Source organism: Carcharhinus amblyrhynchos, chromosome 3 (assembly GCF_965287045.1).
Source record: "Carcharhinus amblyrhynchos chromosome 3, sCarAmb.v2.hapA, whole genome shotgun sequence".
NCBI lineage: Eukaryota > Metazoa > Chordata > Chondrichthyes > Carcharhiniformes > Carcharhinidae > Carcharhinus > Carcharhinus amblyrhynchos.
This window is the reverse complement of record NC_137326.1, coordinates 42,610,426-42,623,753: the sequence shown is the minus strand read 5'-3', so window position 1 is coordinate 42,623,753 and position 13,328 is coordinate 42,610,426. Positions and strand designations below refer to the sequence as shown.

Sequence of the window (13,328 nt, the reverse complement as noted above, 5' to 3'; positions counted from 1 at the left end):
CAAGCAGTCTGATTCACAGACAGTTGCCAGGGAGATGGATGAATCAATCGCTAGGAAACATAGTTTATGATGGGGACCAAATACAATGGCTTCAGTCCTTCGAGTAGTTTGTCAGATGAAATTTGGTTGACCCAGTGTTAGATGTGTGACATTTTGGGACAATACAGGTGTCAAGAAAGGTGGTGGTGAGATAGAGCTGGGTGTCATCCATGTACATGGGAAACTGAAGGTCTCTTTTCCGATGTCTTAAAGGGGCAGCATGTAGATGAAAAAATAGTAAGGGGCCAAGGATAGATTCGTGGGGGACAAAAAGATAAAATGGTGCAGAAGCAGGAAGAGAAGCCATTACCACTAACTCCCTGACTATGAATGTATAGATAAGAACAATAATGTAAGACAATTTAAATATATATTTCCAAATTAGTACTCTTAGGAAATTGCATATTCTATATAACCGAAGTGTCATAATGGGTAAGATCATTGATTTAGAAAGATTTGAGGGCTCGCAGATTACTTTCTTGAGTGAATTATCTTGTTCTTCCTGTGTGAAATAAAAAATTAAATTTCCTGATCAGGATTTTTATTATTGCTCTTCAGGACTAAAGGACAAGAAGGATTGATCATTGCAACACCCTAACTACATTGGAGGTTGGGGGTTTTAATAGAAAGAAAGGAATGTGATTTGCACAAATGGATTCAAACTAACACAACAGGTTTTATTGAAGAGCTGCTGTTTTCACTGCAGAATACAAACTGAAAGTAGAACAGCAGCCTAAACACAACCTAAACCCAAATGACATTGCCATGAAATCATATGATCAGCTCTTAAAGCAACATTTGCAATCCTTTTACATATCACTATAATAAAAGTATTCTACAGACTATCAAAATGTGCAAGAAAAGTAGAGGAAGAAATATATAAGAAAATCTATGAATAAAATATATGAAATAATTGATGATTTTAACAATCCTAAATAAACTGGCAAAAAAGTTAGATAATGGGGGGAAAGGCAGATATATTTTTTCTTGTATATCCTGGACTGCTTTCTGACATAGTATTTAAGAAAGCCAACAGGAAAATAATCATTTCTGAATCCAGTAATGGAAAATGAAGCAGAACTAGTCAGAGAACTAGGCATGGGGAATATCTGGGTAGTAGCAATCACAGTGTACTGTGTTTCAAAAAAATGATTGTGAAAGACATAAGACAAAAACCAAAGTAATGGATTGGGGGAAAAATCTAATTTTGAGATGAGAATAGAACTAAGGGTGGCACGCTAGCACAGTGGGTTAGCACTGCTGCTTCACAGCTCCAGGGTCCTGGGTTCGATTCCCGGCTCGGGTCACTGTCTGTGTGGAGTTTGCACATTCTCCTCCTGTCTGCGTGGGTTTCCTCTGGGTACTCCAGTTTCCTCCCACAGTCCAAAGATGTGTGGGTTAGGTTGATTGGCCATGCTAAGAAATTGCGCCTTAGTGCCCAGGGATGCGTAGCTTAGAGGGATTAGTGGGTATACTATGTAGGGATATGGGGGTAGGGCCTGGGTGGGATTGTGTTCGGTGTAGACGTGATAGGCCGAAGGGCCTCTTTCTGCACTGTAGGGTTCTATGATTCTATGAAGATAAACTCTCTTCATGCTTACTGAAGAGTCTAATTAGGTGGATTTGACACTAGAAGAATAATGTTGATTTCTCCGCTTCCTCTGTTTTCTAGAACTATGTCATCTTTATTGAACTCTACTAATAGTTTTTTTAAAAATGGCTTGCAAACTAGTGTTCAGTTGTTCAAATAATTGACAAACTATCTACCTGTAGCAGTAACCACTAAAACATCACCAGTATTGTAACTCAAATGTATTGTTGCCATTTACGCAACAGTGTTTTGCAAAATGTTTTTTGAGAAATCCATTGAATCTGTCTTGGTTGTGTTGGTCATTTAAGATGCAGTATGGTGTGTTTGGCCACGTTTTTGACTGTTAATTCGTATCCCTGTCCCCTGGATGTTAGAATAAACTATAAAGATTGTAAATTGCTTTTATCTTTCTAAGCTTGTATAGTAAAGTTTATTTTGTTTGCTCAAAGCCCATGGAATCTTGTTGCTTTGTTCTCTTAGCAAGTGCATTAAATCACAGATTTTGTTTAAATAAAAGTTATTGCTCCCTAACCTGATCTTACCAAAAATTTGGGTGTCTGTTCCAATATCATAATTCTTACCATTAAAGTAATACTGCCAGTTTGATTCATAATATTGCCCTTTTGCTTAAACCATGAACTATGTTTTTCATTTGTCTTCCTTTGTATTTTTCCCAATGTGATCACTTTGCCTACCTGGTTTCTTTCTTGTCTTTTCACATGCCCAACAAATTAGAGTTCCTTTTTCTTTATCTTGATTAATCATCAGTCTCATAGACTGTGAGCTTTTAAGCTTGTATTCATTAGTCTTGTCTTAATGGCCCACGGGGACTTTGATATAAGTACATGTTTTGAAGGCTTGTAACATTTCTGTGTCCCTCTCTTTTTGCATCCATGTTTCACATCCATAGAGATCACTTTGTTTGACCATGGTTTCTAATTTTCTGTCCAAGTCTCACCTTTACTGATAATTTCTTTGTTCAACTTAACTGTATCCAGTATAGCAATTAATTGTGTATCAAATATTCATAAAGATATATTAATTGTTTCAATAATTGTATGTAGTGAAGTTATCTTAATTCTGATATATTGGCAACTTGTGGATGACAGAACTGAAAATGGTGTAGTAAAAAGGACAAAAATGTTGCCATCCTTAAGTCTTTGAATCAAATTTCTCCTAATCTTTCTTCCCTCCTGTCTTGAAGTTGCTGACAGTGGTTCTGTGGATCTTTCACTACTTTGGTCAAATAACCATGTTTCATTTGGCTCAAAATGTAGGATGCATCACAGCATGGCCTAATTCTATGCTGGCTCAACACCTTTTTAAACAATCATTGGTTGAATTTGTATTTGCCCTTCTTAATGCAAGGCCATTAATACCACCCACACTACTCTAACTAAGATAACTTGACTCAATCTGTTTTATTCAGTACTGTATTGACCAGAGGCAGAATTTTAACAGTAGCTTCTACAAACACTCCAATTAATAATGGTGTAGTAGTAAATATTAGTTATTTGCTTTTATATCTTCACACATTTTCCTTCGCTCATCTTGTGAGGCAGTGAATCCTGTGAAGGATTTGTAGGCTTACTAAGTCTGACAGGCCACAGTATCAATACTGTTCACCTTTTTAAGGAACCATTTTAATGCCAGATATTAGCATAGTTAGTCCTGCAAAGCAAATGATTTATGGACTCCCACAACTCATACAGTGAGGGAAGGACACTCCAACAAACTTAATTATCCCAACGAATTTCAAAACTCAGCAGAGTTCAAAGCCAGCACTCTGGTCTGGACCTATAGAGAGGAATTTTAGCCCACACGACTAACTTACACTGGTGAGAATATTATTAGCTCAGCAAAAAGCTCACTGTGAATAAATATTTTTGGCTGAGAGGATGTTAATGTAATTGGAATGGTGGGATAAACTCATAATCAGATTTTTTTATTCTCTTGTATGAAATATTATATTTTCACTTTCTTAAGTTAAAATGAAGACAACAATACAGTAAGACTCACATGAGCTTTCATGGCTCACAGAAGTTGATATTAGGGGAGAGAGAAAAGAAACTTGAGGAAGCATTTATTTGTTATCCTCTTTTCTGCATTTTCTTCTAAGGCATTGTTGAAGTTCCGGCTTTAGCAGATCATTTTTCTACTGTATCACTCAAGCAGACAACACTGTGAGGCTTCAGCTGAGTTTTCAGAGTGTTGTATTTCTGACATGTCCTAAAACCTGATGCATTTAATGTATCATAACTATTTTTGTAGTTTTTTTTTAAATGGGCTATTTTCATACATCCTCTTGCTTTAGACATTTCTGTCTCTTGAAATTATTCTCCAGCTAAATGACCATACAAGCAATCATAGCTGATGTCTAGAACACCTTGTGACCAACTTGCTTATTAGTACACTAAAAATTGCAATAGCAATCATATAATTGAATGCATATACAAAATTACAATTGATCTTGCTGTCTTTGGATTATATGCACATGAATTTCAAGTAATCAATCTTATTGGGCTATCAAAGAAACAATACACTAAGGTTGCAAAATGCTGCATGATTTCTGTTTGAAAACAGTTTAAAAATATAGATTTCCTAGGTGTGCACATTTGTTTTTTGAGAATGTGGTGTCTATTTTTCATCCAGTTTGTAAATCAGAATATTTATGGTATAATTAAATGTTTGTTTCTTGCATGAGTCATTTTATTGTAAAATGTAGTTCAAAATAAAATTAACTCATTTTGACTAAAATCTAAGAAGCAATTTGGGATTATAGGTTGTTTACCAATCAAATGCAATGTTTTTCTTGTGAACTTTTTATTTTAGACTAATTGCATTTCTCCCTCTCCCACCAGAGTTTCTGGAGTGTCTACAATAATATTCCTGCAGTGACCAGCCTGCCCCTGCGATGTAGTTACCACTTAATGAGAGGAGAGAGACGGCCATTATGGTAAGTCACTGGCTATGGTATTAAATATCTAAAGAAGTGTCGAGTCTAGAATGCTCAGCCAAGCAACTTTTCAGCGCATTAAATTTATATTTTCTGGTTTCCATAGGGAAGATGAAAGTAATGCTAAAGGAGGATTGTGGAAAATGAAAATCTCAAAAGAACACACTGTAAGTATTTTTAATAACAAGAAATGCTATGTGACATTGTCCATACTCAGAAATATTTGTGTTTATCGGGTTTTGTTTTAAACATACAAGATGGTGATGGAGTTGTGAGAAAAGCTTGAGAAACTCAATTTTGCATTGCCACCCAGGATAGAGGGTTACCTCAACTGTTTTCCTGATTAAACTGAACATTTTTGATCAGTAAATGTCAGCAGTGTGACCAAAGATCATAATAACAGGAATTAGAATTTATGACATCAAAACTTTAGTAACATATCAGTTGATCTCCCATGACATTATGCATATGAAGTAAAGATGAAATCAAATGTTGAGATGAAAAGGGGTTAGGAAGCGAGTGATAGATTGAAGCAGTATGTGCAGTTACTGTGGAAAGTAGAATAGTACACTTAAGTGCACAGCAATCTTTCAGCAATACTAGCCAAGGCAATGGGGTTATAAACAAAGGCACTACAATGCCACCACCAGCACAAGGGTGTAATTACCGCATGACAACTTTATATAGGAAGTTTCCATTACAGCATAGACATGAAGATTTAAATTAAGCCTCATCTTCCCTCTCTGGTGGAGATAAAAGATCCCATTGTGTTATTTGAAGTGTTGTGGCTAATGATTATCCCTCAACCAACATCGCTGAAAACAGATTATCCAATTATCACATTTTTGGTTGAGCGGCCTTACATTACGCAGGTTGGCTGCACAGTTCCTACTTTTCCACATTCCAAAAGTATTTCATTGGCTGTACTGTGTTTTGGACTACCTGTGTGGTCAGAAAGGGCACTAAATAAATGCAAGTTTTTTTTTCTTATTGGAAATTGTGGTGGGACAAGTTGACAATGTATAGATAAAAGGTACTTGCTTTAAATCTCTCCATAACTATTGGAACATTAAATGAGTTTTCTTCCTTGCTTCTGATATTAGTCATATTTATAAAGTTGGTAGAGGAAAGCAGATTTTTTAGTTTATTTTCAAAGCCATTTAGTAACTTCTTAATATACTGATTTTTTTTTAAAAGTAGAATGAGGAAAGATGGAATTTGTTCAAAGGTTCCTTTACACCTACAAGAAAGATTTCACGGCAAATTTTGCAACTTTAATTTTGTAAGGACTTTTGCAGACTGCCAATTCTAAAACAATGCATTGAATCTAAATGGGCATCACATAAGATAATCAAGAGGATAGTTGTGATAAAAAAATATATATATATAGCAAAAGATATATGTTTAGGAATGAAATATTTTCCTATTTAAAAGTTCTGAAAATCAAATTTTGATTGGTTTGTGGGAGGCTGGAAGCATGCAAGCAGAGAAGAAATAACTGGGCTGTATTCAAACAATTCGATCTCAAATCTGAACACTTCAGCACTGAATACTCCTGTATTGGGTAGGAAGGGCAAATCACATTACAGATATAAATCACATGAGAGATCGGGGCCCATGTGATTTGGATGAAAAGCTTACCTTGTCTGTAGTGATGGAGGATAATTACACTTATGGATCAAGTACATTTGAAGGTAGCTAAACTATCTTTTATAGACTTGACTGCAGTACAAATAGCTACACTTTAAATTGAAATTCAGAACTAGCCCAGTTCCAGTTGAATGCAGAACTTATTGCTATAGATTATTCTTTTTTATCAAAACCATCCTTATTAATATGATTGTTTTGGCTATTTAACAATGTAACGTTTATTTAGATTCAATGTATTACTTTACATTCCAGACAAATTCAGCTGGCACTGTGACTGTTTTTGCAATTTACACTCCCTGCTTAAATACTTGCAATTAATCAGTTTGACATGGTCTGTCATAGTTGAGCTTATTTATGCCAGTTTCTTCATACAAGATCATTTTAAAAAGACATGTCTAATAAGAATTCTTTATCTGTTTCTCGTGGTAGGCTGCTGTTTGGAAAGAATTATTACTGGCCACAATTGGTGAACAGTTTGTAGATTGCTGTACAGCAGGTAAGATGAGCCTTAACAGTGACAGTTATTTTTAAGTTTAGTGTTTTTGTGACTGTCTTTATTTCAAAGCTGTTCATGATTAGAAACAGGCATTTAGACTGCTGCAAATTTGTTAGAAAACCAAGCTTCCTCTTCCCTCAACATAAGCTAATTGTTTTATATGCCTTGAGAAAGGAGTGTTTTTTCAAAAGAAAAATCTAAAAGTAGTAATTGAACAATTTCTATAAATTTTTTTTGATCATTTCATTTTAATTCATGCTGAGGAAAGAATACTGTTGGGAGGAATATCTGTAATGTGTATTGTTGCCTTTTTTATCCAACAACTCTTCCTGCCTGGCCCCCCAAAAAAAATGTCAAGTGGGGAAATTGGCCACAATCATGCTTCTGATTGCATCCACTGACCCTATCAGAAAGTGAATTTTGTATGCAACCCCTTTGGGAAGTGAGAGAGGAAAGGAAACTAGTGCGAGAGTCTCTGTCTCATCTGTTTCTATGTGTCAATAAGTATATCTGACTCTAGATTGCATTTTATTTGAGAGTTTCTGGTTCAGACTGTGATCATAAACAATTCTGACTAATTTAGTACATCAACTGAGAAAACAAAATATTATTTTCTTCCTCTTGTAGTTTGGCTGTTTTGCACAGTTAAAACACTTATCCAAATACTAGGGACAAAAATTAGCTCCCCTTTCAAAACAGAAGTGCAGGACCAATTGCATAGTACAAAAAGAATTTAGCCTTTGAGTGCTGCAGATATAAAACCAAGCAAAATTACGAAAGCAAACAGGTTAGTCCTAACTTAGCTTTTATAATGTTGTATGACATGCTGTCGACCCCATTGCCAGTAGCACCATCTGCTGTTCCATACTTGGGTATCCTGCTGCTGTCCTTCACTTCCCTCTTGCTCTGTAATGTGCATGGTTCTTGACTACCATCTATGCTGTATTTAATTTCCTCCCATATGCCCATTTCCCTGGGTCTCTTCCTATTGCTTGCTCCGCACTTGTGTTCGTTAACCACTCTTGTACCTCCGCTCATGGCCAGTGATGAGCAGTACAGGATCATTTTGTTCAAAATTATTCATCTGCCAGAAAATTTAAATTTCCAGTATTAGGTTTGAGCACTGTGGAAATCTTGTAACAGCCCTACTAAAATCAGAGTGATATAACAAAGAGGCCTCCTTTGTAAAGTTAGACAGTGGATGACCAGGATGTTTTAATTAGTTTTGTGAGCTTTCCAAAAACAGTATCAACTTTTCTTGCAACTGGCTCCTTAATTTTGATTGTTACTGGCTTAAATTGATGGCAACAGCATTTTATATTGAAGCAGCTTTGTCTCCTCCCTTCCATGCTTCCATATATTATTTGCTTAATGGCAATTAGGCATTTTATTAAAAAACTTCAGCTATTTGGGAATACAGCTTTAATTGTTACTAAATACAGTCGTGTGGTACTTTTTTTTTAAACAGATGATGAGGTAGTTGGTGTCAGTGTGAGTGTCAGGGATCGTGAAGACATTGTTCAAGTTTGGAATGTAAATGCTGCTGGAGCAAATGAAGTAACTATTATACAAAAGATTTATGAACTTCTCCCAAAAGTAACTTTTAAGGCAGTGTTTTATAAACGTGAGTATAATGTCTAAGTACCTTTTTTTATGAAACTATACTTATAAGCTTTGAGTTTCAAGTTGGCAGTTTAAAGATTACTTTGATTTGAGCTCAAGGTCACACAGATACATTTTTTCAACAGCTTCTATTTAACGTTTTTTTTAATTTATCTTCAAATACTGAGTTATTTTATTTTTATTGTTTAAACAGATGTTATTCAGCAAGCGCTTGATCGTGTTTTATACTGAATATTCGTGAAAATAAGCATTCGGAGAAACTGGTGGAAGTGAACTAGAAACTTACAGATCATAATACAAATCCTGACAGAATAAATATTGGATTATAGTAAAAACTTCCTTCAGGGAAGCAAATTGTTTAGGGAGACACAAAATAATTTGAAATTAAAACTGAAAAATTCACCAAATTAGGCAGAATCTGTGGGAATAAAATTTCACCCTGAAACATTAATTCTGTTCAGTTGCCACTTATGCAATGTGACTTGCTGCATATTTCAGTTTTTATGCCACCTCTACCCTGGTTTGCTTTGTGTATGATGCCTATATATGGTTAATTCTTGATGCTTTCAGGACAGCCAGGGATGAAAGATAAATACTACATTGCCTGCATTCACATTCCATGAACAAATAATAAAAATCAATATGATTAAACATCTATGTATCATTTTTCTAACATTTAATGCAAACAAAGTTGTAATGATGATTTTTATGAATTGGAAATATTCCTGAATTCTTTACTTGATTCACTAGAAACGTAAGATCATTCGGGCAAAAATATACCTTACAGATAAAATTCCTTTAGAATAATGCTTCTTGAAAATTGATCATAACTTTTTAAGTTCCTGCTCTGAACCAGAGATGGTAAGGAACCTATGACATTTGTGCTGTTAAGTAGATGAAATGAAATTGTGTGTTAAATTGTGAACAAATCTCATAATGATGACTTCTTATCAAATCACTTAGTTTCCTGATGGACATATCAGTAGCAATATATTCTATTTGTACATGCTGTTCTTTAGGAAATTTATACTTTCGAGATCAGGCAGTCTCCCTCCAGTGGGTTGTATATAACACCTTGTTCTAGCCAATGTTTTCAATTCTTTTTTCTGGTCATTGACAAAATATATTTGTTTTCCACAGTAGAAAATAATGAAATCATTAATCAATTATGTATTTATCAAGAAAACATATTGTACAGTCATAGTATTTGCAGAGAAAATGTTTCTTTTGAGGTTTGAGTTTCTTGCAAATCCTCAGGCTGTTTTTGCAGCAGTGCTATTTTGAAGAGCAACCCACTAAGGCCTATCTTAGTTGAATTAACCCCAATAATCAGTTTTTTAAGCCCCTGTCATACTTCTCACTCCTCTGCGCATATGACAACAGGCCAACGCTAACCTCCAGCTTTACAAGTATGGATTTGCCCCAGTCACACTCTTACCATCACAACAAAATTTTGGAAATGCAATCCTTGTTCTAGATTCAAACAAGGCTCAGCAAATCATTTGCTGAAGGCTATTCTGGCTGCAAGAATACTGAAAGTAGATTACTTTCAACCAAGAAAGCATTCAAGGTTTTGCCCAGCCCTACCAAAGCAACCCAGTTGATTTTTAATAAATAGGTCTGTTTCACAGATGAACCTAACCTTCAGAACAAGAAACTGAAAATTCTGAGACTTCACATGAATGTAAGGCACTTGGAAATTCCTTTCTTACCTGGATCATCAAAAAGATTTTCATACCCAACAACTTCTGACATATTTCTATTTCATTTATCTTGCATTGGAATTCCAATGCAGTCTTCTCAGGAAGGGTATTTTTCACAATGCTTCCTTGAGTACAATGTAGAATTATAGGAAAATATCATCTGACTCTTCAGGGCATGATATTACCAGGTATTCTTTTCTTGTAGGTTGATAAGTTATTTATAGGTAGAGATTGAACATATTTGAAGAAATTTAGAAGATATTAGATTACTTAGTAATCTAGTATTTTAATTTTTTGTACTGTATTGTGTCATAATTAAGACAGCAACAAGAGATTGAATTAATATTATCCACATCCTTTTTCAGCTCATGAGGAACACCATGCTTTTGAAGGTGGTCGTGCAAAGCCATAATGATTCACAGCAGGCATTTTGCATTGAGAGATTTTATTTGTATGCAAGATTAGAGAGTTGGACTCTACCCACCAAAATGGTGAATTCTAATAGAAGTTTGTTGATGAAATTATAAAAAAATCAGGTGACTAATTCTCAAAGGAAAGAAATATTGCCATCTTAGTATATTACAGTTATGTGACTTGTATCAATATCTGTATTTGGTAAAATCTTTCTCTAAAGGCTGAAATGTTTCTCACTATTGATTTTATATTCTTTATTTTAATATTAGATAACTTATTTTTGCTTTTAACTGCATTCCTGTTTCTTCAAGCATGAGATTTATAATTATTTTAGGTTTAAGTATATGTATTGTACTTAACAAGTGGTTGCTAATATGCACATAAGATCCGCTGCTTAATCTGAAAACAAGTATCGAAGTAGGAATATTGTTTCACATAGGTTGTAGTTGAACCTGATTTATGGTGGCATATTTCTATCTAGTGGATCATAGTTTCCTATTTTTCTTTAGAAAATTGATTGCACTGCATAATCATGTAAGTCACTGTAATTTTTGGTCTTGTGGATGCTCGCACTGATATACAAATGTTCCATCAGCAGAAAATTCTGCAGATTGTCTGAAAAATTCATCTAGTTTTCTATTTCATTACCTTACATTGTACAACTTTCTCCAGCACCTTTTTTTAGGCCATTTGGTAATTCAGTTTACAATGTATTTAAGTGTTTGTCTTCAGTGAATTTTGAATCTATAACTGTAATCCTTTGCTGGTTATCTATTTCACTTGCTTAAAAAATCTTAAGTCTTATTTGAAATCAGAAATTTTTGAGAATTCTTTCTTATACAGCACCTTAAACCAGTTTCGTTCCTGTCCATAGAAAAAGAGCATGCAGTGAAGAAGTACAGTGTTGCAGTAGGTTTTTATTCTGTTACAGTACTTGCTGTAGTAAGTGGTGTTGTATGGTGCATATTGTACATTTCATTGCTATGGAACCAAAGAATTCCCTTGTAAGGTTTTGAGAAATGTTGAAGAGAGGCAAAGAGAAAGCTGTGAATGTACACATGCCATGCCAAAACAAGATTAACATCCAAATATTATTTTGGAATTGCACAATGTAAGTGTAAATGTAAGTGTTTACTGCTATGAACTTCAATACTATATATATATTTATATGTAGTAATTCTGCCTTGATAGTAAATGCAATCATGGTAATTATAACAGATTAATATGAAAGCTGTTCATAAGATCATGTGGGCACCCTATAGGATATTCTGATTACCCAACTGCCATGGAACTTGTTCAGAATCCAAACAACTTGCCTGAAGTTATAATTAAATTGCCCTGAAAGGTACATGCAGTTCTCAGGATCAGAGGTTGTTTATGTATAATAAACAATTTACATGAAAATTTGCCATACTTTTGTCAGACCAGACTGGACTATCAATTATTACATCTCTATTAAGACCATCAGGATTTAAGTTCTGCAGAATCCATTGCACAAGTTTTGCCCTTAAGTTACAGTAGTTTCAATAAAATTGCTTTAATATACCCCTAAAGACTAGGAAGTAGAGTTTTTGTAAAAGTGAGTTCTGTATTAGATTTTCCATTACATACAGTAAATCCACAACAGATTTTTCAGAACTGTGCTGGTTTCCTATATGTTACATAATCCACATTAAATAGTATCAAAAATTATGAATTCTTCTTGAGTTTGTACAAGTAGTTATTTTTGTGTATTACTGAAGGAAAAAGAAATAAGACCCTTTGAAGTTACTGCAGTTTTCATGCTGTTGTTTTATTTCCTGCGCACTGGTTGATTTTTTTTTTAGAAGAACGTAAACAACTGCTATTTTATCTCAAAATACCCAGATCTCTTTTGTGAACAATGGATTAAAGCACAAACATTGTCATAACAGTCAGAGCAAACTGTTAATTCATAACTGTGAAAATTATACACTTCACTATCATCATAAGGAAATTTCTATTTCTTCATGAATGAATGGGTCACTAAGCATGTTTAATACTTTCTTAGCTTTTCATACAGTCATAAGAAAGTTCTGTGACAGCCAGATATGTGAATGTTAATGTGCTATTTTTGGAGTTTTGGATATGGAACCTCCAAACATTTAAATCCAGATCTACTGGGACCCTGGTCAGCCATTGGCCAGTTTTAAATTGTATTCTCTTCTGATTTGAAAATAAAAACTATTTTTTTATTTCTTAGTCATGGTTGGTTATTGTGTTGTAACAACATAAATTATTTTTAAACGCGCAATGTCATAGTTCTGGAGAATGCTTTGCTCTTAAAGTCCTATTTGAATATTTGCATGTCACCATACAGAAATCACTGCTAATAATGGGTGATGTTCAGAAGAGATGTGACATTTAGAATTTTTTTAAAGTATTTTTCTAGAATTGGTTAGCCTGTTTATTCAGAAATTAATATAGTTTAATTTGTTTAATTGCCTTAACATGGAAGTCAGTAGATATGAAATCAGATTGTTTAAAAGATATTGTAAGAGCTGAGGTCTTCTGTGCTGAAGGTTATCAAGCCTGATGTGGAGCTTGATATTTAGTCATCCCAATAGTATGACTCTACTCAATGTATGCCAGTCCTGAAATTTGTTCTTTTGACAGCAACTATTGAATAAAAATAAGTTTGTACAATATATTGTATTATTTGCATTGCAGCAACTTCCTGACTTAAAAAGCTAAACACAGTTTGGCAATGTTTCATTCTCGGTCAGCTGAGACTATTGTGTTCCATTGTAACAACTTCAATTTTAGCATTCCTCTAGAATATAGGTGGTCATAAGAACATAAGAAATAGGAGCAGGAGTAGGCCATCTAGCCCTTCGA

The 13,328-nt window shown here is 34.4% G+C and overlaps 1 protein-coding gene across 1 annotated transcript in view; it reads left to right on the top strand.

The window, feature by feature from the left end:
* The window catches only part of eif4e3 (eukaryotic translation initiation factor 4E family member 3), an 86,346-nt gene extending 73,654 nt beyond the window's left edge, over nt 1–12,692 (top strand). The window contains exons 3-7 of the mRNA XM_080183574.1: nt 4,492–4,586; nt 4,693–4,753; nt 6,666–6,732; nt 8,201–8,356; nt 10,424–12,692. Of these exons, the coding sequence (XP_080039700.1) occupies nt 4,492–4,586; nt 4,693–4,753; nt 6,666–6,732; nt 8,201–8,356; nt 10,424–10,470 (426 nt within the window). The 3' untranslated portion in view covers nt 10,471–12,692. The remainder of the gene's footprint in view (nt 1–4,491; nt 4,587–4,692; nt 4,754–6,665; nt 6,733–8,200; nt 8,357–10,423) is intronic.
* Nucleotides 12,693–13,328: the final 636 nt, after the last annotated feature.